The sequence below is a fragment of the Lissotriton vulgaris genome, chromosome 3_1 (genome assembly GCF_964263255.1).
Source record: "Lissotriton vulgaris chromosome 3_1, aLisVul1.2, whole genome shotgun sequence".
In the NCBI taxonomy this organism is placed as follows: domain Eukaryota; kingdom Metazoa; phylum Chordata; class Amphibia; order Caudata; family Salamandridae; genus Lissotriton; species Lissotriton vulgaris.
The window spans coordinates 1514719867-1514747007 of NC_141689.1; the positions used below are offsets into that span (position 1 = coordinate 1514719867).

Sequence of the window (27141 nt, forward strand, 5' to 3'; positions counted from 1 at the left end):
GACATCACCTGCAGCCTCTGCACAGAGACCCCCCCAACCACGAGTGGCCCGGTAAGGTAAAATCCGACCTCAAAAGGCACCCCTGCATCCAGATGCCTTGCACCCTGGAGAAGAGAACCCGAGGAACACCTACGTCCCGAGGCAACTTACCTGTCCAGCCACCCCTGTGCCGCTATGGGTGCACCTTGTGTGCTAAAAAGGATCCCCCTTTGCCCTGAGCCTAAGTCCAGGAGATTTTTCCCACAACCTTGTGGGCTGCTCGTGATCAGCCACCAACCAGAGGGCCCCTATCCCCCATTGGATAACATTGGGCCTCCGCACTATGCAGCCGGCAGCTATAGTGCCGCTGAGGGTGCTTCGAGAGTGAATCTTAGACCCGGTGGGAACCCTTGTTCTAACCCCAGAAAACCAACTCCTAAAACCAAGTACTTACCCGTAAACTGAGAACACTGTTTTCTCCCACAGGACTGCATTGACTGCTTTTCCTTAAATTCTTCTGAGTGGAGTTGAAAAACTGCATAACTGTAAAAACAGAATTGTTACCTTTTATCTAGGAAATGTTTCAGTGTGATATCTAGGCATATCACACAGATTAGCAAAAGTAACTTTAAAAGTAATCCAATAAGTAATGTGCACAGTAATCTGTAAAGTAATTAAAAAGTAATTTGGAACTGTTGATTTAACTGTAATTCAACCAACTGCATTTGAACCTACATTCACCTGTAAATCACTGCTTAAGGTTTTGCAAAGTATTATTTCATTTACCTGCACCAGGTTTGGCTTGGTTCTAGAAATAAAGTACCTAAATAATATTTTTATACAAACAAAATTGGTCTAAGTTCAGTCTTGGGTGTGTGACATCATTTCTTGCCTGAGTTTGTACAATAAATGCTTAACACTACCCTAAGCCTTATTGCTCACCCACACTACCACAAATAGAGGTTAAGGTGCTATCTACTTTTACCTCTGCCTACCTTTGGGGTTCAACTGGACTCTGTGCGCACTTTACCTTACCTTGGTATAGTATTTCTGTAGTAGGGGTATCTCTGTTATAGTCATAATCTAGTGAATAGTCCCGCCCATGTGCGTGGACCCCTGTGCCTTCTCGAACCCTCTCGACGTCGATGATGACTCGACGACGAAGCCGTTCTCGACGTCGACCTCGTCGGAGGTCTCGACGTCAATCACGTCAACGTCGCTTCGACCCAGAGCCTTGGGGCGACGGGGAGCAGACCGCAGTCATTCCTCTCGACGCCGACGTCGAGGCTATCGACGTCGACGGAGACCGGTGGTGTTTTTTGGCTTCCTTCTTACTGGGGAGCCCCCCAGAGGCCTCAGCACGGGCAGAGGAAGAAGCCCCTTACTGCCCAGACCCACCTTGACCTTGCTGTCTTCTTTGCTCCAGTCCTTGGAGCCTGATCTTCTTTCTGTCCTTCAGGGTCCTACTTGAAAACTGCAGGCAGATCTCACAAGTCCCAGGAACATGAGAAGAAGGGAGACACAGAATACAGACCCTGTGTGGATCAGACCTTGCCTTCTTCCTGGCATACTCTGGACATTTCTCAAATAAGGCAGGCATATTTCATAAAAGAGTGGCCAAATCACCAAAAAAGCGAAGGATAGGCAAAAATACGTCGAGTGAACACACTCTAACACTTTAAAAGAGCCAAAAAGTTAACAATTTACCCAAAAAGGGAGAGCTCAATGCTCCAGGGTCCTGCAAGCAGTAGCCGGAAAAAAGAACTGAAAGTAAAAGGAAGGGGCTGAGCATGCTGGGATACAGAGGGTCTCGAGAGAGTTCGTTAAAGGCACGGTATCCCTTTTCCAGACACATAATGGCAGCCTATGGAGGCTTGTCTGTCCTTACCTTCCTCTCTATCATTCCAAGGATTTGGTGAGGGGAGGAACGTTTCTCTATGGGTGAAACTTGACAGATTGTGTTGAATGTGTTATTGGTGTTATATCCTTGGCATTTCTAGTTGAAGTACTGGACAGTGAAGCCTTGTAGGTACAGGCTGCATTAATGTCTTTAATTTTCTCTTAAGTGTCTATGCAGGACTGCAATGAGGACAATTTAAGAGATTATTTTTGATAGCTCCGGGGTCCAGGCACATGCGCGGGACTATTCACTAGATTATGACTATAACAGAGATACCCCTACTACAGAACTGGAGTTACAGGTAAGAAACTACTCCATACCGAGCCAGCTTCCTACATTATCGATCACAAGACAGGCAGCAAAAGTAGACAAACTTAGCTCTAAAGATTTCTAAAAGAAAGTCCATTGCATTGTGGCTGTGCAAGTCACTACTGGGCATGATCTCCTCCACAATAAACCTGGTCCCTCTGGCACGATTGAATATGAAGCCACTGCGAGACGAGTTCCAAGTGCAATGCATCCAATCGGAAGGCTCCTTCGAAGACTTGATCAATGTTACCCCAAGGATGCTAGAAATGTTAGCATGTTGGTCCTAAATATCTAATCTGTCCAAAGGCCTCACATTCTTGACTTCAGTTACCGACTTAGTCATCATAACTGATGCCTCCCTGGAGTGCTGGGGCGGCCACTTGCAGGACCTGCAAATACAAGGGAAGTGTCAACACTTCAAAAAACAATGCATATCAGTCGCCTGGAACTGAAAGTGAAGTCTCTCACCCTACAAGCTTTTATTCCACGAATAGCAGAAGCTTCCATGCTGGTACATACAGACAATACGATCAGCATGTATTACATCAACAAGCAAGGGGGTACAAGGTTTCTAACTCTCTCAGAAAGCCAAGACCTTTGGAACTGGCTCACAGCCCACAAGATATTTCTGAAAGCCGAGTACATGTCGGGAGTGGAAAAAAACCTTAGCGGACACTCTCAGCAGAACCAGAGACAGTTGCCACGAGTGGGAACTGGATCAGTCTGAGCTGGACAAAATATTCACCCAGTGGGGCAAACCAGCATTGGATCTCTTTGCGACAGACCAGAATTCCAAATGGCAGATCTAAGCCAGTCGATACCCTGGGGTCGTGGGGAATGCCCTTTCAATGAGAGAGTCTGGTATTTATGCTTACGCTTTCCCTCCTTCCCTTTCATACCGAGAATTCTACACAAAATGAAAATGGAGCACTGTCACCTCATTCTAATAGCTCCCAAATGGTCCATGCAGCATTGGTTTACGGAGCTCCTGCTGCTGTCTGGGTCCAATCAAATCCGCCTGCCGACAATTTGAGCACTCTTGACGAAGATCAATGGCCAGATCTGCACCTGGAACTAGCCTCTCTTCAATTGCATGCATGGCTCCTGAAGGCAAGATCAGAAGTTACAAACAAGATGTATAAATTAAAAAGGAAGCGATTCTGTTCAAGGTGTGTTCTCTCTCGTTCTCTCTCTCTCTCTCTCCCCCCTTCCACTCCCCCCCCCCCGCCCCTCTTAATCTATGAAGGGGTTGCTCAGAGCTGTAGTTCTTTTGCAGCTTATTTTAAATTTCTAACATGGAAAGTTGCTTTGCTGTTGACTCTCACTTCCACCTGAAGAGTCCTCCGTCTTTGGGTTGCACTGATGATTATGTGCGTCTCAGAACAAACCCAAGGTTCTTTCGTATTTTCATCACAATGAATATTTCATACCTTTTTCCCAAATCCCGTATCTTCGGCTGAAAAGTCTCTCCACACTTTGGACATTAAACAATGTCTTAAATTATATCGCCATCGTACCAAACAACTCCTAAGAACTGATCAGCTGTTGGTCTCTTACTTGTCAAGGTACGGCAGTCACAAAAGCAACATCGCAAGATGAATTTCTGCCACCATACAGTTTTGCCACAGCAAAACTCACATGCCACTCAGCACGGGTGCAGGTGCACTCAACAAGGGCAGTGTCTACCTCGGCAGCTGTGTTTGCAGGCATCTGACTCTGCATAGAAAAGTGATGCAGCCGTAGGACGGGCGGTTTTACGTCCTCTGTTTCAATAAGGTGAGCCTCTGTATCTGTACGTGATATTAATAGGGCTTTACTTAAGTATATGATTGTGTTATTTACAATATAATTATCTTTTAATCATCATCAAATACTTTACTTTCGATCACAAGGATCTTATAAAGTGCTAAGTGCCATACAGAATAAAAATGATATACACAGTAAAAATTATACACAGAGCAATATACAGCAATGGTTAAAAAAACAATGCAAAGATAAAAATCGATAAAAATTAGCCCAATGCAGAGGTTTACAAGAGCGGAATACAACAGTTGGAACGCTTGATGCATAATGCATACCAGAATCTAGCCAGTCCAAAAACCACCACCCTGGGCGTATCGGTGGCTAGGATTCTCTTGACCTCCAAATAGTGCCCAGGTCCTACCAGTCTACATAAGGGCACAATGCACTTGGCTCGCAGGGTTTTATAATGGGGCAGAAAAATTACAAGAGGACTATTGTCTCTGAGAATGCAGGGCAATTATCGTCATCAGAGGAATTACTACACTACTTTTTACAAAATACTTTTGTTGGCAAAGTTTTAAAACGGTATTGGATAAATAATTTCCGAGCCAACGGCGGTTCGATTTCATCGATAGTTTCCTCCTAAAAAGGTACAGATTTAAAATGTATAAAAACTTTGGTTAGAGAACCCGCCTGTGTGGTCTCTTCCTTCTCCATGATACTATCCCAGTATGTTTTTGAGTCAGCATTTTGGGATTTCACACAAGTTTTCGGTGGTAGACCAATACTCATCCATCCCAAGGCCCATCAGTAATTTCTTCAAACGTGTAAACCATGGGATAGAATTGCGCTTAATAGGTCCATCGTCTCCGCTCTATATGTGATAAGTTCGTCTACAGACCACAGGCGATGCCAAAACATAATCTGTTTATAACCCATCTTGTGCTCTAATGCTTTCTGGACTAGGTTTAAAAACAGAGGAACCAGTGGAGTACTGGTGGGAAGGTTTACGATTGATCGAATTAACCTATTTTCAACCTGAGCGAGGGAGTTAGTATTCCCGGTTCCCCACAATTCTGCCCCATAATTTTGGTGTTATAAATTTCTTAATCTGGAGCCTTTCTCCTGGACACAGTTTTTTTTATGTAACTTGCCTAAATGAGCAGCTTGCTGATGTAAAGATAGTTTGGCTTTTTCAATTTGGGGAACCCAACTTAGATTAGAGGTAAGATGGATACCCAAATAATCAAATTCAGGAACTTGTTCAAGGGCAATACCTCCTACGTACATCTGCCTCTTGGGTTCCTTAGTGGTCCCCTTCGAAAAGATCATGTATTTGGTCTTTTACTCGTTTAACTCCAGGCCACAGTCATTGCAGAATTTAATAAAATTGTTCAGTAATTTTTGCAACCCAAAAGGGGACTTGGCGATTAAGAGTATCATCGTCGAAGAGTAGAGCTGGTACTCTTCGCTCTCCTACCTTTGGGGTATCACATCCATCGTATCCAGGTAGTCAATCACTCCATTAATAAAAAGCGAAAACAAGGCAGGTGCTAGAATGCACCCTTGTTTTTCTCCACGGTTGACAGGGAATAGCTCGGTGAGCTCATTATTGTCCCCCCACCTAACTTAAGCAGTGTTGGAGGAGTGTACCCGGATTAAGATTTCTGATAAATTGTGTGGCAACCCCATTTCGGCTAGCGCACTCCACAACTTTGTGGGTGGTTCCAGGTCAAATGCAGTTGGTAGGTCCACGAAAGCTACATATAATTTGCCCCCTCTGACATTAACCTCCCTCCAATAGATGCACAGGAAGCAAAAGACCTGATCCAGTGTGCTAATATTAGCATGAAACCCTGCTTGTAGATCCCTGCACTTGTTGCAATACCTGCTTACAAAAGATTTTTTGCAGTGAATCTCTCAGACTGGCCGGGCTTGCTCTACTGCCCTTAATAAAAATGGGCACAATCTCCTCTATTTTCCATGATGGGGGGGGGATGTCCATTCCTGCTAATAATGCATTTGAGATCATATTAATATATGGGACCCAAACAGTGAGGTCATATTTATACAGGTCATTTGGGATGCGCTCAGGGCCTGGGGCTCAAGCTAAAACACAAGAACAGATTGCCGACTTGGTTTCTTCCATAGACAACACCAGGTCCTGCTCCAGATTTTTCCCCGTTGTTCCTCCAATCTCCTGGTGGTATTTCCTGCTCATGATCACCCTGGGCGTAAAGCCCCCCAAAGTGGGTCACCCATTCACCTAGTTGGACTGAATACTCCTGTTTCCGTACCCTACCATTAAGACAAAAGACCGCCTGTTTCCAAAAGGATTTAGAGTCCTTCGCTACCACTGACTTTTGGAGCGAGGACCAGAGGGAGTTTTCCCATTCCTTCCTAGCCGTCTTTCAGTCTGTCTTATAATTCCTTCTAACTTCACTAACTCTTGGTGGGCATTTGATTTAGCTACCCGTACAAGATCATTCTTTGCTTTCCTGCAATTCTGATCATACCACCCTGCCTGAGTCTGCCTATATTCAGTCATCTTCCCCCTGCATGGTTTAGCCAGACTGTCCCTTATTTTGTTAAAGGAAATTTCGTGCATAATAGGCAACTCTTCAATCAACCTCTCTTTGGGGCATTAAGTCAGTTCTTCCACATTCTGGTATACCATACCCTTCACTAGTTCGAGTGTCTCGGATATTTCTCCACCCAATCCCATCTGATAGTTCTAATATTGTTGGTAATAGAGAGTATTCCCAGTTCCCTTTTACCACAGTTATCTTTTTCTGGAGTATTGGCTCCCAGGTTGATTAGGGTCAAGTTCAATGCATTATGGTCACTATCTGAAAGTTTGGTCACTACAATATCATATACAAGGGGCCAGAGGCTGAGTGCGACAGTAATCGATCCTGCTGGCTTGACCAGGTCTGTTGTATGTTACCTCCCCTTTCTGGTCAGATATTGTCCTCCCCTTTATTGCTCTTAAGTCTTGTTGTAGCGAGAGGGTCAGCACCCGGCGACCTCTCTTGGCTCACCTAACTGAGGGGAGATCTAGCTGAGGGACATTCCAGGGCTTATCCCATTCCTCCGTCAGATCTCTAGGGGTCGATGCTATAGGTTCAAAAGTACAATGAAATTCCCTTGCTACCAGGACTCGCCCTCCATCATTGGTTTCCAATAGCATATGGTCTAAAAGTTTAATAGTATTTGTATCTTCGGAGACCCGATCTACTCTATTGTAGACATTATAGATTCTAATTTTTGGGCCACCGCACATAGTAAGATTCATGGCTAATATGTCAAGTGAGTCTATAAACACCAATTTAATTTCTAGACCAAGGGTGTTTCTGACCCAAATCACCAGGCCCCCTGATGGCCTACCCCTCTTGCTCCTAGTGGTGGTTTGCCCATAGGTGGAGAACCCATTCCTGTAGGAGATGTGCAGGCTCCAGATCTCTTGGAATGGTATTATATCATGGGAGTCCACAAAGGACCCCCAGCCGGGATCATTTAATAGCTTGGCGATCCCTGCTACATTCCAAAACTAGAATTCTTAGTTGGCTTTGGCAGGTGTTCAATAATACTTCCTACACCTTCCTCAGGCCTGCATTTTCGCTATGCCCCTCTCCTCATGTGTTCCAGTCCACAGTACTACCCGCCCCAGTGGCAGATGCTGCTACAGATAATTCTCTAATCTCTTCTCGGGTTTCACCAGGCGAGATCAAGAATTCATCTGGGTGTGGACAATCTCCTCTCTGCAGTCATACATGTGCACCTGGACCGTTTCGTTTTTTCCATGGATCCCCACTCTGTGCAGATCGAGATAGCATTGGATCCATTATTGCCAGACATTTGTACCTGATCATAATAGATGTATTATCATTAGAGATAGCGCAGAAGTCTATTGACAGGAGACCATCTACAGAGACCATGGAAAAGAAAGTGGCTATGACCACATCTTTAGTATGGCTTGGGACTGCGACTCGCCTAACATCTTTAATATCATCCCTTATAAGTGAGTAGCAGTGCCAAGTTTCCCTAAGCCAGTGGATAACTTTATTTTTCAATGATACAGGGTCTTCGTATCCGTTCTTTGTCAATCTCGGTTCTTCAGTTAAATACATTTCGTTATTATTACCCTGCGGAGGTCTCCTATAATTTCCATTCACTATTTTACCCTTCGGTACTGGCCCCCCTGGGCCCAGACATACTAGAATGGCTCTCCAGGCATATCACGTTTTTCATGTCCACCCTCATCTCCCTGATACCCTTGGATTAACACGGGGCTTCGACCACCCTATTTGGAGGCTCGTTGCGGACCAACCTATTTTTCTGATAGATGGAACATTCTGGTATAGGCCTTGGTCGAGGATCATAATCAAGCAAGTTTGGGCCAAAGTGAGTAGGTCTTCCTCTTTCCCCCACAAAAGTCTCTGGATCTACAGACTTTGCACTCTGATAGTGGTTGGGCGAGAAGACCGGGACTACTACCCAAGGAAGTGGTTTATTTGTGTTGCCCCTTTGTGCTAGATCTTTAACCTCTTTCTTTAGGGCAGCTACCTCTTTTCTCTGGGACTCGAAGGTGATTTTTAGTACCTGCAAGAGATCTATTAACTCAGGGTTTCCACCACCCAGTTCATCTACCTCGCCTCTGTTGTCCCTTATTGTAAGTACCCCAATCTATTGTGGCAATCTGTTTCAGACGCATTAACTTCCCTGGGGGAACCCTGCGAAGGACTAGGTGGCATTGTTCTAGTTAAATTTGTATTTAACATAGACACAGGGGGGCTACTATTTGGCTTCTTCCTCTTTTAATTTCTTAAACATCAGAGGGATTTTTGTATTTGAGCTTTTCCCTGGGGAAGATACAGGAAGTAGTTCCTGCACACGTTCTAGATAGAGTTTCCTGGTTACTTATCTCTTGGCACTCAGAGAGAAGGGTCTCTATCCTGTCTAATGTCTCATGGCAGACCGCACCAGTGCCCCTCTTTTTGGAACATGGTGCAATCTGAGCTTTTCCTTGAACCTTTCTTTTTCCCATAGTTCTATCAATGGATAAGTAAATTTTGCCAAGGAGCTTCTAGTACGAGCTTACTAAACTTGTTTGCCAACAATGAGTTTTAGCCCCTCCCCTCTTCTCTTAGGATTTCGCCGGGGGGAAATATTCCAGCCAATCCAGAGGACAACAGAGAAGAGATCAATATAACTATGATTATGTGGGGGGCAGTCAATCAATAGTTACTCTGGATAGTTCCAACAGTACCTTTTTTCGAAGTGTTCTACACAGATGCAAGTAAGTAATCAGGAGGTCTACAACGGTCACAATGGGAAGAAACCAAGGGATGTGGCACAGCCCTGCCTCTTCCTGTCGCTGACGGGCGTAGATGGCCCGGGCATGCGCTGCGGGTGCCCATGTGGATTTTTTAAAGCTGGGGCTGGTGGTTTTGAGCCCCCCTCGATGTCAGCAGGCAACAGGGCAGTTTCCAGAATGCAGGCGGGTACCCGTGTGGATTTTTAAAGCGCCTCCGGGCACTGGAGTGCGACGAAGGCGGCAGGGGGGTGCCTTGGGGGCTGGGACTGGTGGTTTTTAGTCCCCCTCTGTCAGCAGGCAACAGGGCAGAATGCAGGCAGGCGTATATTTTCATGTATGGACTATATACTTAAAATATGCATAATTTGTGTGTGTGTGTGTGTGTATATATATATATAATATCGGGGCTGAAACGCCTAATGGCTGACATTCAAATGGAGTAATAAAGAAATTTCGCTGCACTTATCTGGTGGTCAGTGCTCCTATCCTTGCAAATGAACTACGGTTTGGACTGTTTCCTGATTATATAACAACTTCCAGGCCGCCCAATGCACGGCGGAACTACTCGGGTACGGACCTCTTCAGACTTCTCCCAATGAAATACGGACTACCACACGGTTATGGAATGTGCAAGCAGTGCAGTCTTTATTCCGGCATACAGGTAATCGGCCAAGTGCATTCCATGACAGTTCTCCAGTATTGGTATCTTTTGTAGACATGCGACCCACCCTCCTCACCTTAGAGGCTCCCCTCATAGATCAGGATTATTTATTCCCAACTGTGCTCGAAGATCTGAGGGACTCACCCTCTGTTGGGTGTGTTTAGAGGGTGATGTCACCTGATTTGTTATAGGTCAAGTTTGGTCTGTTTTTTAACAAAAGGACATAGGCTATTAAACTGATGTTACATTGCCATTATAGCCTATGATACTGATGCATACTGCTTTACTATGGTACTCCCACTTCGACAGGGAATGATTCCAGCATGTGAATCCATGAAAGATACCAATACTGGAGAACTGTAGTTACAGGCAAGTAACTTATTTTCTTATCTTCAAAAGCTAGTACTCATAACACATGTTAGCCGTTTCATTAGTAACCATTGTGTGGTTATTTTCACTTTGTTGAGATTGCTTGATGGTGTTGATGAACTGCAAAAGGATGCTAGACAAGGTACCATACTTGATGTATTACTATGAACATCAGAAGAAAATCATAGTAAGTTTGACCAATTGTCATGCTCATCTTGTAGGTGACAAGTGCTTTCAGTAATGCTCAGAGGCCTGAATTCTCTATTCTTTTGTCCATCCCTTGACAGAAAAGTGGAAATGTTTGTGCAAAACACTTGGTAGTGTGAGCCTATGTTGTTTGTAAAGCAAACTGGTCTGCTGCATATCTGGGAGAAATAGGTGTTTCTCAAGAGTCGCCCCAAGGACATGTCCTATCCAAATTACCTAAGAAAAGTGGTCGGAATTCATGAAAAAATCCTTGCGTGGACCCTGGTAAACAAATTGTCAGTTGGACAGGGAAGTTGAGCATTGGCCTTGCAAGCTACTAGCCATCTTTGATTATCCATTTTAGTTAACTTATCTAGGGCAATACCAAGTCCATCATAGGTGTTTGGCCACCTCCATAGGCAGCATTACTGGTGCTGGTGCTGGTGCAGGCATGCATGATCAGACATTACTTTGTACTAAGTGTTTCCCAACCCAGTTCCGAGTCTACACCTTCCCACCTCCATCACAGGAACCCAAAAAGTGGTCCTAGAACAAGCATGGCAGTCCATGCTGAAGACAAATGCATCTTTTCAGTACTCACGCAAAGTCTTAGAACCAAGTTTGTCTACACTTTTACATCTCAATATAGCAGAGATGGATGAGCGATTTCTTCCATTACCCACTTTAGTAGTAGGTCCTCGCTCCCTCTAATTCTTTATTTTCTGTTGCTTGTGTCTTTGGTGCAGGAATTGAAAACTATTTCTTTTGTAATGGGGTCCCTCTGCTAGGAATGGTATGGCCCCTTAGACACTGAGCTACTGGTTGATCATTTCAGCCTTTTCCCAAATAGTTTGTGGCAATCAACTCAGTGTGCGATCATTAGATACCCCATCTAGGAATCATGAACTTTAATTCAAAGAAACTTCTAATTTTGATTTTGAATCCGTAGGGTCCACTAGCTATTTTCATTACACGGGTTTCAGTTATGTCCTTTTGTATTAACACCATCACTGCTATTGATATTTTCCTCCGGTGCTGAATTCTTTGAAAGTCCATTGTTCATGACGAGCTGGGCTCGTCATCAGCGTGCGAGGAGGCTACGCCATGACGAGCCCAGCTCGTCATGAGTGTGGAAGGGGTTAAATATCATAAAACAGCCTAGAAATTCTTTAATTGGATTGATTTTCTTTTCTTGGGGCTACAAGGAACTCCTGTAGATCAGTTGTGCCTGTGCCTGTTGCCTAAGAAGTCTTCTGCAAGCACCCTCAGAAACTTTATTCAACGTGGTGTAGAATTTTAACATGTTTACCTAAAGTCAAAATCTGGATTGTCGTTACTGTCTTCCCTCTGTTCCACGTTGGATAATCTGATGCAAAGTTAAAAGTACCAAGAAGTGAGATCATTACTCTGGGACCCCTTTTTCTCTGTTTTCTTGGATTACCAACATTCATCCTTCTTCACCTCTTTTCAGCTATATATACATGTGCAGCCACATTAGGGGATCAGAGGTGCATATGCAGCTTGCTTGTGCAAGGCTATACAGCTGTAGATATAGATATAAAGTACACATGTCTTGTCCTGCCTGCTCACTGGCTAGTGCTTGTCACCAAGTATGAGTTTTCAGTCCTGCCATAGCTTCACTCCTGTCTGCTACACGTTTTTAATAGAGAGCTTAAGACTCTGAGTTTCAGGGGTACTTAACCAATAAATCTATCTTTGTTTCATGTTGTGAGTTGAGTTTGTGTCCCTTATCTTTTGTGGTTGGTAGAGCTTGTGGTCCACTTGGAGAGAGAACCTCTTTATGTTAGTTTCACCTAGCAAATTCAAATTCAATTAGTTTATTTGTTACGGAACTCCAGCGGAGGTCCACAAAAATACACCAATATAATAAAAAAGACATATTTTATAACAAATACAATTCTAATAAATATCCAGGAATATTTTAAAAAATTGAAATATTCTATAACAAATCATTTCATTTGGAGGGGACAACACAAAAGATCGTGCCTCCTGAGCAGAACGAATATTACATTTAATAAATAAGGGTCTCAAAAACATTCGCCTTGCCCTTAGAAGTTCTGGGCACACAAATAACACATGATGAAGATCCTGTATTTGGGAACAACAAAGTTCACAGATTCTCTCCTCTCTAGGAGTATTTTCCCAAATGCCTGTTACTTCTCTCAGGGGCAGCAAGTTAGTTCTTAAAAGTAGTATTAGCCTTCTGATTCCGTGTGGGATATTCCATGAAAGATAGGGCTGGGGTCTGCTCCCATCGCACTCGCACAGATCACCCCGTTACGGGCTTTAAGATGACTTAAGGCTATATCTCTTGCCGTACTAATCGTGCTTATTGACTTCTTTAGAAATAACTTCAATACAGGCATTGGCATGGGTAAATCACAGTTTAAATTAAGCCCAAATAAATGGTTTGCATTGGCGAATGATCTAAAAAAAAGCTGATTTATCTTTTAATTTTGCAAAAATTTCCAACTTCAAGGCAGCCCTTAGGGTGCCCTCATCCCCCCAAAAAAGTGAGTTCCCCCACCTCAGAACCGCTGCCAAAGACGAAATATAAGAAGAAACTAAATGGAATTCCAGACGAAGAAAATGTGGGGCAGCCAAGGAATTTAAATTACAAATTTGACGGAAAAACCGGCCTTCAGCCTTATCAAAAGAGAGCCAGTAATTCCTATCAAAAACTTCTGCAGCATAAGTTAATGTCGGGGGGGGGATTTTAACCTTAAATACTGTCAGAACATGATTAAAATGACGTCTCCCACAGGTCTTATAAAATCTATTTAGAGCTCCGGCCTGGGAGGCGGCCTTGCCAACACACCTTTTGATGTGCTCTGAGTCACGCCCATTTTTTGAGAAAACCTTCCCCAGATACAGATATGTATTGACCAATTCAAGTTCTTCCTGCCCCAACAGCCACTTATACCCTTTCTTTATTGGAAAACCTTTCTTGCGAAAAACTAAAATTTTGCTTTTAGCAATATTGATTTTCAAACAGTGGTCCTCCGCATATTTAGTCAAAACATCCAGACGACGCTGCAAACCAATGGGAGTTTCACCTAGCAAGACTAACACCTTGGCACTGAAGTTCCAATTCGAATGTGAAATCTTTCTTGATCACCATGTTTAGTATTAAGTTGGTTTAAGCTTTCCACAATATTGCCGGTGTTTTATACGCCACCTTTTTTTTTTTTTTAGAGAGTCATTATTCCAATAGGAGACTGTAACTGCAATGGACTCGACATACTAACAGGGCGTCTGTGGTTGTTGAGTCTCTAGATGAACTCGGCCACTATGGAGATCATTTCCTTTATGCTGGTATGGGACACAAATGGAATACCTGCAGACCTTCAACCTCTTAAACTAACCACAAGACCAAGGCATTGGCATTGTGGGTATAGGAGTTTTCTGTACACTCTCAGTTTCTGAAAATGTTTGCATACAGAAAATAGCAAGCAAAATGTCCTTATAATGTGTCCTGGTTAAAGCAGTCAATGAATCCGCTTCTTTAATGCTGCACATAGGTATATATTTTCAGAATCCATGTATCTTGCAAGTAAATTTCTTTTTTTATTTACATCACAGATTGCCGTTCACATTTGTGACAAAGGAAGTTACAAACGCGACGTGCGACTGCCTTCTCTCACAGGCGGAGCACGCTGAGAAAACGGGGATGTCGAAGGCCGCTGCAGAGCGCCTGATCTTGGAGGAGTTTGGTCGGTGTCTAATGAGAGTCATTAACTCTGCAGGAAAAGCCAAAAGTGACTCGTTTTGCTGACTTGCACAATTAGTGTCCCCAAAGAGAACTCAGTCGAGATGCTGAGGAGGAAGGAGCCAGCCCCGAGAGAGTGCGGCACAACGCCATCGTAGTTGTGCAGCAGATGAGGGCTTGTTTGTGCTTCACCCTGTCTACATGGTGCTTTTTAAATTGACTTGCAAAGCTTGATATTGAATTAAGACATTTTATGAAGAGACTCTTTAAAGAAATCAAATATATCTCTTGTTATTAAACCTGTATCTATTTTCACAACATCCGGCAGTGAAGTTTGGGGGTAGGGCTTTGGGGTTGTTGATTAATGCACACACACACACATGTTCCACAAACCGATGTGTCTAAAACTCAAAGTAGAGTAATGTAAGAGAATCCATTTTCAACAACACAGCAAGACTCCTACAGTGTCAACAGTGAAAGGAAACCAAACAACAAAGTGTGCACTAATTATTGAGCATGCTTCATGAAGTAACATTTGTGTTTAAGGAAAATGTTTGATCTTAAAACTCGATATTGATTGACTGAAAAAGAAGTAAAGTCATACCATGCAATTTTAATATACATGTATTATTTGGACACTATCCCAAATAGCTGATGTCCACAATATTTTAATGTTCTAAACCACAGCATTCTTTTAATGGTCTAATGGTGTGAATTATTTTTAACTCTGGTTTCTTTACAATTTTTCTTTAAAACACAAAGGTGTTTGGGAGAGGAATCGGTTGTTTGGTATTACAACAGTAAAATATCCATCACTGTATGGGTCTGTATGCAGCATAAAGTCCCATACATTGCATGTAAGCAATAAACACCAATATGTTTGCCTATTTAGATTTAAATATATGATATGCCGATTTACCCAAAGCTAGTTATTTTAACCACAATATGTAGAATAGGAGTCAATTTTATTTACTGATATAGGGAGTGAGGGACATGCACTTACAATGGCATTTTGTCTATAAGCACACAGTGATACATTCTTGTGAGTAAAAAATAGAAGGCTTCAAAAGGCAAATCTAAGTAAAAATGTATTTGGGTATTTATCACAACCTCTACATCTCTGTGATTGGCTGTTCTGTAAATTCAGGAATCGTATGCCTTTTTCGCAAACTGCATTTTATTTGCAGTTAACAAAACAAGGATGTGGAATATTTTCATCCCAACAATGAAAATACAAGTGTGTCACCAAATATATTGCCCAAAGTAATTTGTTTTGCTTCTCAGACGATATATTTTTCATTTCTGTAGTTAGTAGTCCAGACCATAGTTCTTTGACTGGTGTGGTTTAGTGTTCTCTTGAGCTGTCATTATGTTGTAATTGAACACAAGTTGCATAATTGTTCATATGCTTAGTAACCCCATTAAGGTTGGTACATCTCACCCATATACACACTCCTGTTTAACCAAAAGAGAATAGTTGTATTTTACCATCTAGTTATGGTGTTGTAGCTGCAGGGTGAACTGAGCTTCCTGAGGAATGGCCTGTACACCTCCACTAAACTTTAGTCAGTGGTGCAAGCAGTATTGAAGATTCATTTGCTGTGATGCTCTACACCCCCCCCCCCACCCACACTCTTCAGGAGAAGGGACCATGTTCCACTCTAGTTGCGTATTCCACCAGACCCTCCTTCACTGCCAATGTAGAAAGTATTACACCATTTACATATATATCCTCAGAAATCCATTCACCTGCTACCTCAGCGTTATAGAGATTATTAGACAGTCAATAGACTCTTCGGCTGCAACCTCTGAACTTAACTGGGATGGACTGGTAGGTTTTACTATTGTCCTGCTTGAGAAGTGTGATCTTTACCCTTTCAAAGGTATACGCTGCAGTTAAGTATTCAGATGTATTTCTCTTGAAGAGATTCTACATTCAAATAATTTGTAAATCTGCAGGACCTAAAGGGAAAAAATATATATTTAGATGTGTATATGTAGAGTAGTATTTCAAAATGTTTCGGTGATCAGTCGAAGATGCAGTACTGTTGATTGAGGGGAAAGGCCTGAAACACTGTATGCAATGTCAGTGTTAGAGGCTTTTTTTTCACTGAAGAGAAGTAATTGTTGATTTACCTGATTTCAGGAAAATGGGAATTGGCTGCCTTTACAGGCCTCATGCAGTTTTGGATCCTGAATTACTAAAATCTTCCCTTGGCTTAAGATGGTCTTAAAAGAGGAAACAGGAACCATAGCCCTAATTTAGAAAGGCTTATCTTTGGATTATTACTGCCTTCCTCTGGGGAGGAGGGGACAGTGATACTACCAGCAATGTCAATTTTTGTGCCAACTTGTGAAGTTTGTGTTGGTGTGTTTGTGAATATAATTTGCTACTTGTTTTTTACTAAAAAAACATTCTTGTGGTATGGAGTGCATTAGCCCCCATCCTTTGCTCAAAATTATTTTCAGTGAATTGTAGAAAAGTCTCACATAAACATAATTTCCCTCTCTTTTAGCAAACCTGAAAACTCTACTCTTTAGATTTTACCAACCTGCTGACAGTCTGCTAAATGTCTATGAAGCGGGTACCATAATAGACCTGCTGCAGCAACAAAGAGGCAACAGCAGAGACGTGATCAGCTAGAGATGACATTCCACCATTTCGAAATGTTTCGGACAAAAACTGAGGACTTAGCATATGTGCTACCAGCGCAGTCTGTGACCTGCTCGTTTTTTAAACATGGCTTACGTCCCCAAAACAATGAATTTTAATTAAGTGCAAATATAGGAGTAATTGACAGAAACGCCAAAATTCTTGGTGAACCACTTTCCCCCATTACTTTGAGTGCAGAAGGGCAATAAAACTAGATTCACTATGAAACTTTGCTGTCAAACAGTGAGAAGATTAAAAAACGGAAATCTCAGTTGTGTACATCCATAATTCTGAAAACAAGTAGGCTTATAAGGTTCCTTAAAACCCCTATGTAAGAGTTCTGATGCATTTCGAGGACTTATGTTGCCTTGCAACTTTGTTTTTTTGGTGACTTAAAATTTTCTTGCTCATTTTGTAGATGTTGCTATCCCTTAGTAGAACTGTTTCATGGGATGTAAAACAAAGTACATATTGTGCAAAACGTATACTAATAATCTGCAATGAAACACTTATTTGATCTTTAAGTAGGAGTAGCTATACCTTTTCACTTATGCAGAAAAGTATTTTGAATAGCGTTTGCGTATACTGCCATGTACTTTCCCAGACTGCGCTCATTGAAGTCAGAAATAGATTGTTTGTTCTACGTATTTGTCTGTTCAGTAGACAACCCTAGAAAATCGATCCACACATTCAGGCATGGCATGGGGTTCCTTTCACATCACCATTAACTCCTAATCTTTCGGAAAATATACATCCTGAATTACAGATTAAGAAAAAAGACGGGTAGGAGAGGTACCTTATAAGGGATATTTTTTAAGATATTATTTCCCACCGCTCAGTCAGTAATTTGCTGATACATTTATTTGTTATGTTTGGCTTTGGAATTTTAAGAACTTTATGAGTGCTAGAATTCAGATATTGTTAATCTTTTAACCTTCTCTGTAAATTATCAGAGAATATGATTTTGATTTTAATCAATCACGTGATTGAAACCAGTCTTGTGTATGTATTGATGTACGTGAGTACGTCCATGTACATATCAGGTGCTCCCAGGTGACATCATTTTTATGTTGTCAGCTTTACTTGACAAATCAAATGACTACTGGGTAGCATTGCCATGGTTTTTAGATATTCCTAGTAGCTCCTAAGTCAATGAGTAACATACTCCTCAAGCCAAGATCTGATTTAGAGCAATTTAGCTTTAAACATATTTTTATTGCCACCAATTGCATTAATGCTGAGTGCAAGCAGTGCCAAAAGCCCTAGAGGTGTAATTGTAAACATGGTTTTTGCTTCATGATTCTGGCTTACCTATGTTCAACTAACATTGCAATTGGATCTTTCCTTCCTGCTAGTCACACACACACACTCTCAGCAGTCATATCGGATCAATCGGGGAATTTGAATTGCTGTTTATCATACGACTTCTTCTGTGAGTTCTGAGCTATTTGCAATAGATTGTCAATGGTACAATTAAGTGACCAGCAGTTATTCTTAGCTTGTACCCAGGACTGGGAACTTTTTCAGTTTGGGCATCACAGGACCATGAGGCTAATGCCTAAAATACTGCACTATTTTTCCTAAAGTGTTATTTGGTTACTTTTTGTCCAAGAAAGGTTGCCGTTATTTAAAAAAAATTGCAGATTTTGTACAGATGATTTGTCTTGCTTTGGCCACACAAGGGTTCTGTTTTGTGAATCCTGTGTTCTCATAAGCAAATGATATTCATCTGATATAAAGATTGAACATGTACTTATGTATCAGCAGCCTCCTCTCCAGCCTCTTCTTTTAAGATGTGTTCCTATTCCCCTTGTCACACAGTTTAAGAGGAAAGAAGTTCTCTTTGTCCATTGCACCTGAAGCTCCCCATTCACAAATAACTGAAATCAACCGCTGACTAAAATGATTTAAAACCTGCTTTTATACTTGAAAGAGGGTCATAGTCTTATTACACTTAGTTAACATTTTTATCCACTTTTTGATTTCACGCACCAATCAGGTGAGTGATGAGTGATCATGGACTCTACAGTGAGCCAGATACCGGGCTCCAAAGTTAAATGTAATCCTTTTGTCATGCAGTGACTTTCAAAGGGCCTAACTCTTAAAGTATTTAGATATGCAAGTAAGTTTAATTTATGTCTAAATAAAATGTATTTGTGAGGGTAACATTCCAGTCCTGATGCAAAGGGGTATAATTGGTGATTCTTTGCCCTTCCAAAGAGCATTTGTGAATGTAGGAAATCCACTGTTAATGTGAAATTTCGTCAGGCAAGCTTTTTTTGCCAAGAGTGGGTTTGTGGGTGTTCCACTGTTGGGTCTGCCTGCAAAAGCAGGTCGTTTTCAACTCTGAAAGTGCTTGGAAATGGAGTACATGTATTTCCATGGTGGACATAAACAGGGAACTCCATATTTAATGGGAGCAGGGGAGAAGCTTTTTTTTCCACAGTGAAAAAAAAATGAAATGTGCAAATGTTCATCTGCTTAAATTCTTCTGAATCCTGTGCCCGTCTTAAATTGGCTGGAGATATAGTAGTAACACTGGCAGCATATTACTGACCCATAAATCTGGCCTTTTATAATTTGAGCCTAGAGTCCGAAGAGATTCACAACAATGATGCCTAAGAGTCTGTAAAATTCTGTGTCAAATGAAACATTTCTCTTCAACCAAGGTGTATGATATGGTACATTTTTTAAGGGGTTTTGTTTCCATGAGGTGATGTGCTACTGATTTGATTTGTGGTGGTTTCATGTCCAGTTTTGTTGTCAGCAACAGACGTTTTTACTGTAGACGATTGACACTACTAAACAAGCAAGTTGTCCTGACAACAGAATGTTGCCTTATGTGTAGGGGTTCTTGGTATTCACAGCATACTTGAATGTTTGCATATGACATCTGAGACAAAATAATGAAAAAAGTAATTTCCACGGGTAGGTTTGCTATGCCATGGACGTGTCTCTCACTTCACATATAACAAAATAATATGATGTTCTCTTACAAAATCTGATTTTACCCTAGATAGTCAACAGCATGTTTGGGTCCCACATCCCCAAAGGCTCTCATGAAATCTTAAATCATCATAGTGCTAGAAGTACCAAGTGTGCATTGGCTGTGGTGTATAATATAGCATTATCCCTATACCTCAAGCCTAAATCTACCAAAACTAGACACTACTGAAAATAGACTGAATGATGATTGGGCATTTAATGTTGTTTATAATTCACCCTTTAATGCTTTTCTTGTAAGTGCTTAATAGAGCAAATGTAGCATGGTTTAGCACAAGTAATAAGAATGTGCGTTCTTTGCTCTGTGTCATGGTAGGATGATTGATTGAGGCATCGACAGATTGTTTTGATATCTGCAGAGGTAGAAATAAGACTCTTGGAAAATACAGCAGATGGGATTGTATCACTCCAGGATGTCATTGCCATGTTGTATCTTCTGTGTATTCATGTACAAGCCCAAGGCAAATCAATTTTCAATCAGCTTTCCAGGAAATTGAATTTTAAGACTCCACCAACTCAATGAAAATGGGCATTTAACCACAGCCAGTTAGTTATGTATATACCACACTCAAAAATATGTTCATGTGACATTTTGAAGAGGGATTTCAAAGATGTATTTGGTTTTTGATCTCCCGCCGACGTTTACCCAAACTTCCTAAAATCACTGTTAAATAAAGGGAATTCTTGTGTGTCTGTTAAACATATTTTTCTACTTTAATTGCTGTAACTAATTATAGATGCCCAAACCCATTCTCCATATTTCTGTGACACTATAATTTGTTGGGTAACTTTGTATAAATGTAAAATAGTACTAAGTTATATCTAATCAGGTTATTTTCAACAAATTAAAGACTTTGTCTTTATCTAGAACTGAAAGCACTTGTTTCATTTTGTACATATTATGTAATTTTATTTTAATTACACCGTTCTGTGTATGTATACATTGTGCTGAAAAAGTTTGTAACATTTGGATAACAGTTGTAGATTATGTATGAAGTCATTGTTTCAGAATATTTTGCTTGTATAGATTTGATGGTGCTGTCAGGTGGTCTTTTTTCATTTGTTTCCACAGAGCTGTCTCGAAGTATTAATCTTGTGTTTCTGTAATGCATACTGAACTTTTCGTGCTTCCTCAGCCAATTGCATCAAATTTCAGAACTAGAATGCTGGTCATGTTCGCTAAGTTTGTTAAATATATCGGGAAGGGATTTAATTTTCTAGTCCTGTTAACATCTAACAGTAGAACAATTACACTTGTATTTAGGAGACTGTTCTAAGAGTACACTTTCTATATTGTAAAAAGAAAAGCTAGCAATCACAGAGAATAAACATTTCTACTATTCTGTACTGAATTAATGTTTTGTTCTTCATTTTAAAGGAAAATGTATACCAGTCATTTTAGTTGTACAGAGACAACATATGCTGAGTGGTTTGTAAAAAAAAATGGAGTAAATAAAAAATGAATCTCAAAATATTAATTCTATACATATCTGCAAGTTGTTTTATTCATGAATGTTTTCAGTAAGTTTTGTCATCATACAAAGCAATTTAAACACTTTCAGAAAATTGCTTACATTAAGGTACGGCTGCCTAGTTCGGTACTCCTCATAATTGTCATGTTATAATTTAGCACCTCTTTTTGCCCTTTTCTTTCTGGAAGATTTCTCATCACATGTAGTATTTCTACCAGTCCGTGTCTAGGTTTCAAAGAATCCTCAATAATGGTTCTCTTTCTGTACACAAGCTTTCCCTGATGTTTATCAGCCTCTTAGTTTCCAGTCATCTCCTACAAGCCGTAGGTGATCAGTTGCAAAAGGAGCCAAGGAAGTTGGATCACATACTCCTTGCTACCCCTAGGATTAAAAGTGACCTCTCTCAGATGATCCCTGATCTTTGATTCTCCTGGAACCCCTGCTACCGCAAGCATCAGTCTACTCATACCCATACCGACAAGCACAAACCCCAAACACCTTCTCAGCCGTTGGGACCCTCTCACAACTCAAGCCGCAGTCTCCATCATGAACTTCGTACACTCTGGAGCACCCACAGACCCATGTCCCTACCACATCTTCTACTTCTATAGAAACATGATTGGCGACGAGCTCAAGAAAGTCATGAACACCTCCATCACCATGGTCTCCTTCCCTAAGGACTGGTAACATGCTGAAGTGAGGCCCACCTGAAGAAAGCCTCTGCTGACTCAGCAGATGCGAAGAACTACCAGCCCATCGCCCTGCTCCCCTTTCCGGTGAAGGTTCCCGAAAAGGCAATCAACCAGCAACTCAATGAATACTTGAAACACCACAGCCTCCTGGGCCCCTATCAATCCGGATTCCAAACCAACCATAGCACCAAGACAGCCCTAATATCAGCTACTGACGAAATCAGGGCCCTCCCAAACCACAGCGAAACAGCAGCCCTCATCCTCCCTGGACCCGTTAGCCGCCCTAAACACAGTCTCCCACTCTATCTTTATCAACAGACTCCACCAAATTGGAATCTTGTGAGATTCCCTCAAAGGCACATATGTTGAAATCCAGCAAAAGACATTGGGTACCCATTTGAGAGAAACACAAAAAAGATGGTCCATCCTTCGGGATCTTGTTCGCGCTATATAAAACTTTATAAATAAATAAATAAAATGAATCACCTCATACCTCAGCAGAAGAACCCAGTGAATCCATCTCCCACCATTCACCTCGGAACCCAAGGAGATCTGCGGTGTCCCACAAGGATCGTCCCTCAGCCCCATCCTCTTCAACAAGTACATGACTCCCCGGACAATGCATTCTGATCGCACGGGCTCAACATCATCGCCTATGCTGACGACACAGCTCATTCTCTCGTTGTCACACGACCTCTCCACCAACAGAACCAACTTCCACAGATGTATGATGAACGTCGCCAACTGGATGAAGGACAACTGTCTCAAGCTGAACTCCGACAAAACAGAAGTCCTCATCTTTAACAGGACCACTTCACCACGGAACAACACTGGGTGACCTGCTGAACTCAGCCCTTCCCCGCGCTGACAGACCACACTCACATCTTCTTGGACAGCAAGTTATCTATGCAGAAACAGGCAAAAGCAGTCTCGTCCAGCTGCTTCCACACCCTACGCATGCTCCATAATATCTTCAAGTGGCTCCCAGTCTACACCAGGAGGACCGTCTCTCAAGCCCTTGTCACCAGCAGACTCAACTATGGTAACTCTTTACATAGGAATCACTGTGCGACTTCTGAAGAGACTACAGACAATACAAAATGCAGCCGCAAGACTCATCCTTGACCTCCCTAAACAGACTCATCACCCCGCACCTCAAGAAGCTACAATGGCTCTTGATCCAGAAGAGATACCAGTTCAGGATGCTGACCCACACATTCAAGCCTTCCATATTGAAGGACCAGCATACATCAACTAACGAATGACCTTCTACCAACTGACTAAACGCCTGGAATTTGCCTCCTTTTCCTCACAGACACCCCTGGATCCGCCGATCCAACAGCTAGGACGCTTCTAACATTAACCAACACACAATGTCAATTCAATTGAGGACGCTTCTGTTCTCACCTGGATCGACCTTCCCCTGCACCTCAGGAACGCTGCATCGTTCCGGGAATTCAGTCATGGCTGTTTGAATGAACAAAGCACTGAGAAGCAGCTAGCAACTCCAGTGCTTTGAGACCCTTGCGGATGATATGCCATGCTTTAAAAATGTTTGATCTTCTCTTTGTTGCTCTCATTCTTGTATTTGTCACATCACAGCCCTGATTGCATACCAGTTCCACAGGTTGTTGATGGCGGGCTCTCCCCAGGCAGTCATCACCCACCTCCAGACTAAGGCAAACCTACTGATGTCCTAGGGGTTCACTATCAATGTGCTGAAGTTGCACACAACTCCTATACAAATGCTCCCCTTTATCAGAGCCCTTCTGGACACAATGCAGTTTCGGGCCAATACCCTGGAACAACGAGTCCAAGACATTGGGGCAATGATGCCAGTGTTTCAATCCCTGTCCTGGATCTAAGTGAGGATGACTCTAAGGCTGCTGGGACTGATGGACTCCTGCATCCTGCTCATCATGCATGCCAGATGCCATATGTGGGGTCTGCAGTTGGATCAGAAGTTCTAGTTTGCTCAGCACCAGGGGGATCTTTCTGTCTGGTCCAGATTTCAGAGGAGACTGCAAAAGATCTGTAGTAGTGGCTGTGGGATCGTGATTTGGTCCGCAAAAGATGCCTCTCTTTAACTACCCAGAGCTCACTGTGGTGACTGATGCTTTGCCTCTGGGTTGAGAAAACTATCTGGGAGATCTGCTGTGTCCTGTCTCCAGCTGGATCTTGCTCCATATCAACCTGGAGCTGAAAGCCATACACTTGGCATTGAAAGCCTGCCTATCATCCATCAAAGGTAAGTTGGTATAGAGTAGAACTCAGGGTTTTTGTATGCCTTCACAACAATACTGTGCATGCCTAAATTTCTGAATGAGTTCTGGACCAACTGGGCCCAAGTCATGCTAGTAACCCCATATTGGGCATGTAGAGTATGGTATAACTGCACGGATGCTTCCATGCTTGGAGATTGAGCGGCGACAGGTCACTGCTTTCAACCTTCCTCCTGAAGTTGTTTGTTGTCGATGTCATCTTGGCATGAAACACAAATGGGGATGATGCTTGCAATAAGTCTAAATACTGGCAATTGTTTGAGGGTAGCATTCCAGCACAACATTCTTTAGCCCACCATGTCACCTCAGTTGGTACCCAGTCAAATGTGCAAATTAGTCTTGACCCTGCTCCATTAGGAACAGGCTAGCCCAAACTGCCAAGCCAGGTCCTCACTGTATAGGAACACAAAAAAACCAAGACCAGTTTTTCCTGATGGGCTCAACCAAATCTGAATATGCCTGCCGTTGGGGTATGTTTGAGGCCTGGTGTTCTTCTAAAATGGATTGACCTACTCCATGCCAAGCTGTCCAAAGTGTTGTTCTTTGTGTAGTGCCTAGCCCTGTAAGGCCTTTTTTTGGACTCAATTGGAGGATACCTGCCGGCGCTTTCAGCCTTTTAACAGGTGCTAGACCAGCCAGTCCTCACATCACTAGCTGTGATGTGTTTCCCCAAGGGGTGCTACAATATGTTTTCCCTCTTGCGTACCTCCTGCCTCCCAGTTCTTTGAACCTGGCTCTTATAAACAATATTCCATCTTACAGATCAGCACACTAGTCACGATTGATTTGCTTGGTTCCACGTCTGCGGGCATAGACGAGTCAAAAAGCAAATAATGTTAGTGAGCTTGGGGTGGCGCCTATAAAGGCCCACGCACGTCAAGTCCAAGCCGGAGCCACAGGCGCCACCTGGGGTCAGGGACACTTGAAAAATTTTCAGATCGAGTCTGAGGCTTAGGGAATACTTAAAAGTTGAGGCATCTGTGGTTAAATTGTCTCTACCAAAAAGAGCCTTTTTGAAGTTAAGAAGCCTGTTCTTTGATTAAGACATTTTACATGTCAGATATGGAGGTTATTACGTGAGGAACCGAAGGTAAATAAATTCTAGACTTAGGCACACACACCAATACTAGTTTTATTATTTGTGGATATTTATTCATTACCTGTGTCTCGTGGAAATTCTAATCAGTATGTCACGTCATCTGATGGTTCATTATAACAAGAGTCATGATAGCGCTATATGAAACTTTTCAAAGAAATAACATTTATATCCACTAGTTAACAAAATTAAGAAGATAGTAAGACATATCAGTCATTAACACCTTTCAGTGGTTGCTTTTATCTCAAGACACTGTGATCCTAGTCTAACTAGACCCTTTTGTTATTTTTACCAGGTTAAAAATGTATGTACCACACTTGCACACCGACACGTACCTTGGAAATTGCAGGCGTACCGATATGGCCATATTGAGCTCTGTCATCCCCGATTGTTTCCTTCTCAATAGAGAGGCATGACTGCTCCTTTGAGGTGTCCTTCCAAGTCTCTGACTCGGAATGTATCACTCAAGTGAGCTAAAAGATACCAGTGACAAATGCAGGCTTCCAGATCTTTTGGTATCAGTCGAATGATTATATTATTATTCATATAGTATCAGTGGGTTAATACTATAGGCATAATATTAACTATTAGTTCTGCAATAGCTTTATCATTTTATTATGATGTCAACATACCCCTTCAAAATGGAAATCATCCACAAAATTGAGAGTACAATCCCTATTTTGTTTAAAAGTAAATGAGATGATAGTGCAGAGTATTGTTTGTAAATATATACCTTTTGTGTGCTAGCTTAAAATCATGTACCTAAATTAATGTGTTGTATGTAGGTTGTGAAAATAAGGTAAAGAAGAAAAGTTAATCTTCATCTGACAATGTTGTCATCAAAGTCTTAGAGTAATGAAGTAGTGAAGCAAAGCAGCAGATTCTTTATTTGGGGTGGTAAATCTTTTTATTAAATAGTTGTTAATTGTACAATAAACATACTTGATCGATCATATGCACAGTAGGCATTGCAAAGATACACGTCACAGTTCAGTCACAATATCCACCAGGATCAAGCGAGAAGTCCCCAAGGTACATGCACATCAACATCACGGTAGTGCAAAGTTGACTCCATGACCAGGGTTTAACTATCAGAATGTCGCTTGTATTGTGTGGCAACCACCCATTATCCTCTATTGTGACTCCAATTTCCCAAACTTTCTCCCTTATAATTGGGCAACCAATGTTCCGCCCTTCGACACCAGTCTAGATCGGTTTCCCAATCTGCTACCCAAGGGGGTCCACCTATTCCCCATGCCCTGTCCGCTTAATAACTCCGGCACGCTAGCTATATCTTCTGATATGTGGGCCTTACTTCCTCACCCTAACACTCAGGAGGAGCCTCCAATGATAAATCTAGTCCAGTGACCTGGGCCATAACTTGCACCACACCCCTCCAGTATTGTTGGATTTCAGGACAGTCCCACAATATGTGGAAGAAAGAACCCACCGTGCCAAATCCCCTGGCGCATAGATCCATATCGCATCTCCCCAGCCGGTGTAGAAGTGCTCTATAATAATAAGATGTGTGAAGTATCCCCACCTGAATCAACTGAAGTTGACCTGTATAGCAACATCTTTAGGGTTCTGTACTGCCTCCACGCAGTCATCATCCTCAATAAGTCCAATGTCTCCTTCTCATACTTCATGTAGAGCCTTCAGAGGGTCAGGGGATTTGTTCATTAATTTCCTATAGTGCAGCGAGATGGCTTGGTCTGACATGGGATCCAAAAGTAAGCGGTCTTTATT

General features: G+C 42.1%; 1 protein-coding gene across 4 annotated transcripts in view; it reads left to right on the forward strand.

Annotated features, from left to right (window-relative positions):
• LIN54 (lin-54 DREAM MuvB core complex component) overlaps positions 1–21322 on the forward strand; it is a 620706-nt gene extending 599384 nt beyond the window's left edge. For 3 of the 4 annotated variants that reach the window (XM_086961987.1, XM_086961989.1, XM_086961991.1), the window contains one exon: positions 14068–15441. In XM_086961987.1, the coding sequence (XP_086818113.1) occupies positions 14068–14260 (193 nt within the window). In that variant the 3' untranslated portion in view covers positions 14261–15441. Of the gene's footprint in view, positions 1–14067 lie in introns of all 4 variants that reach the window. The other variant, XM_086961988.1, reaches the window with a different exon arrangement.
• Positions 21323–27141: the final 5819 nt, after the last annotated feature.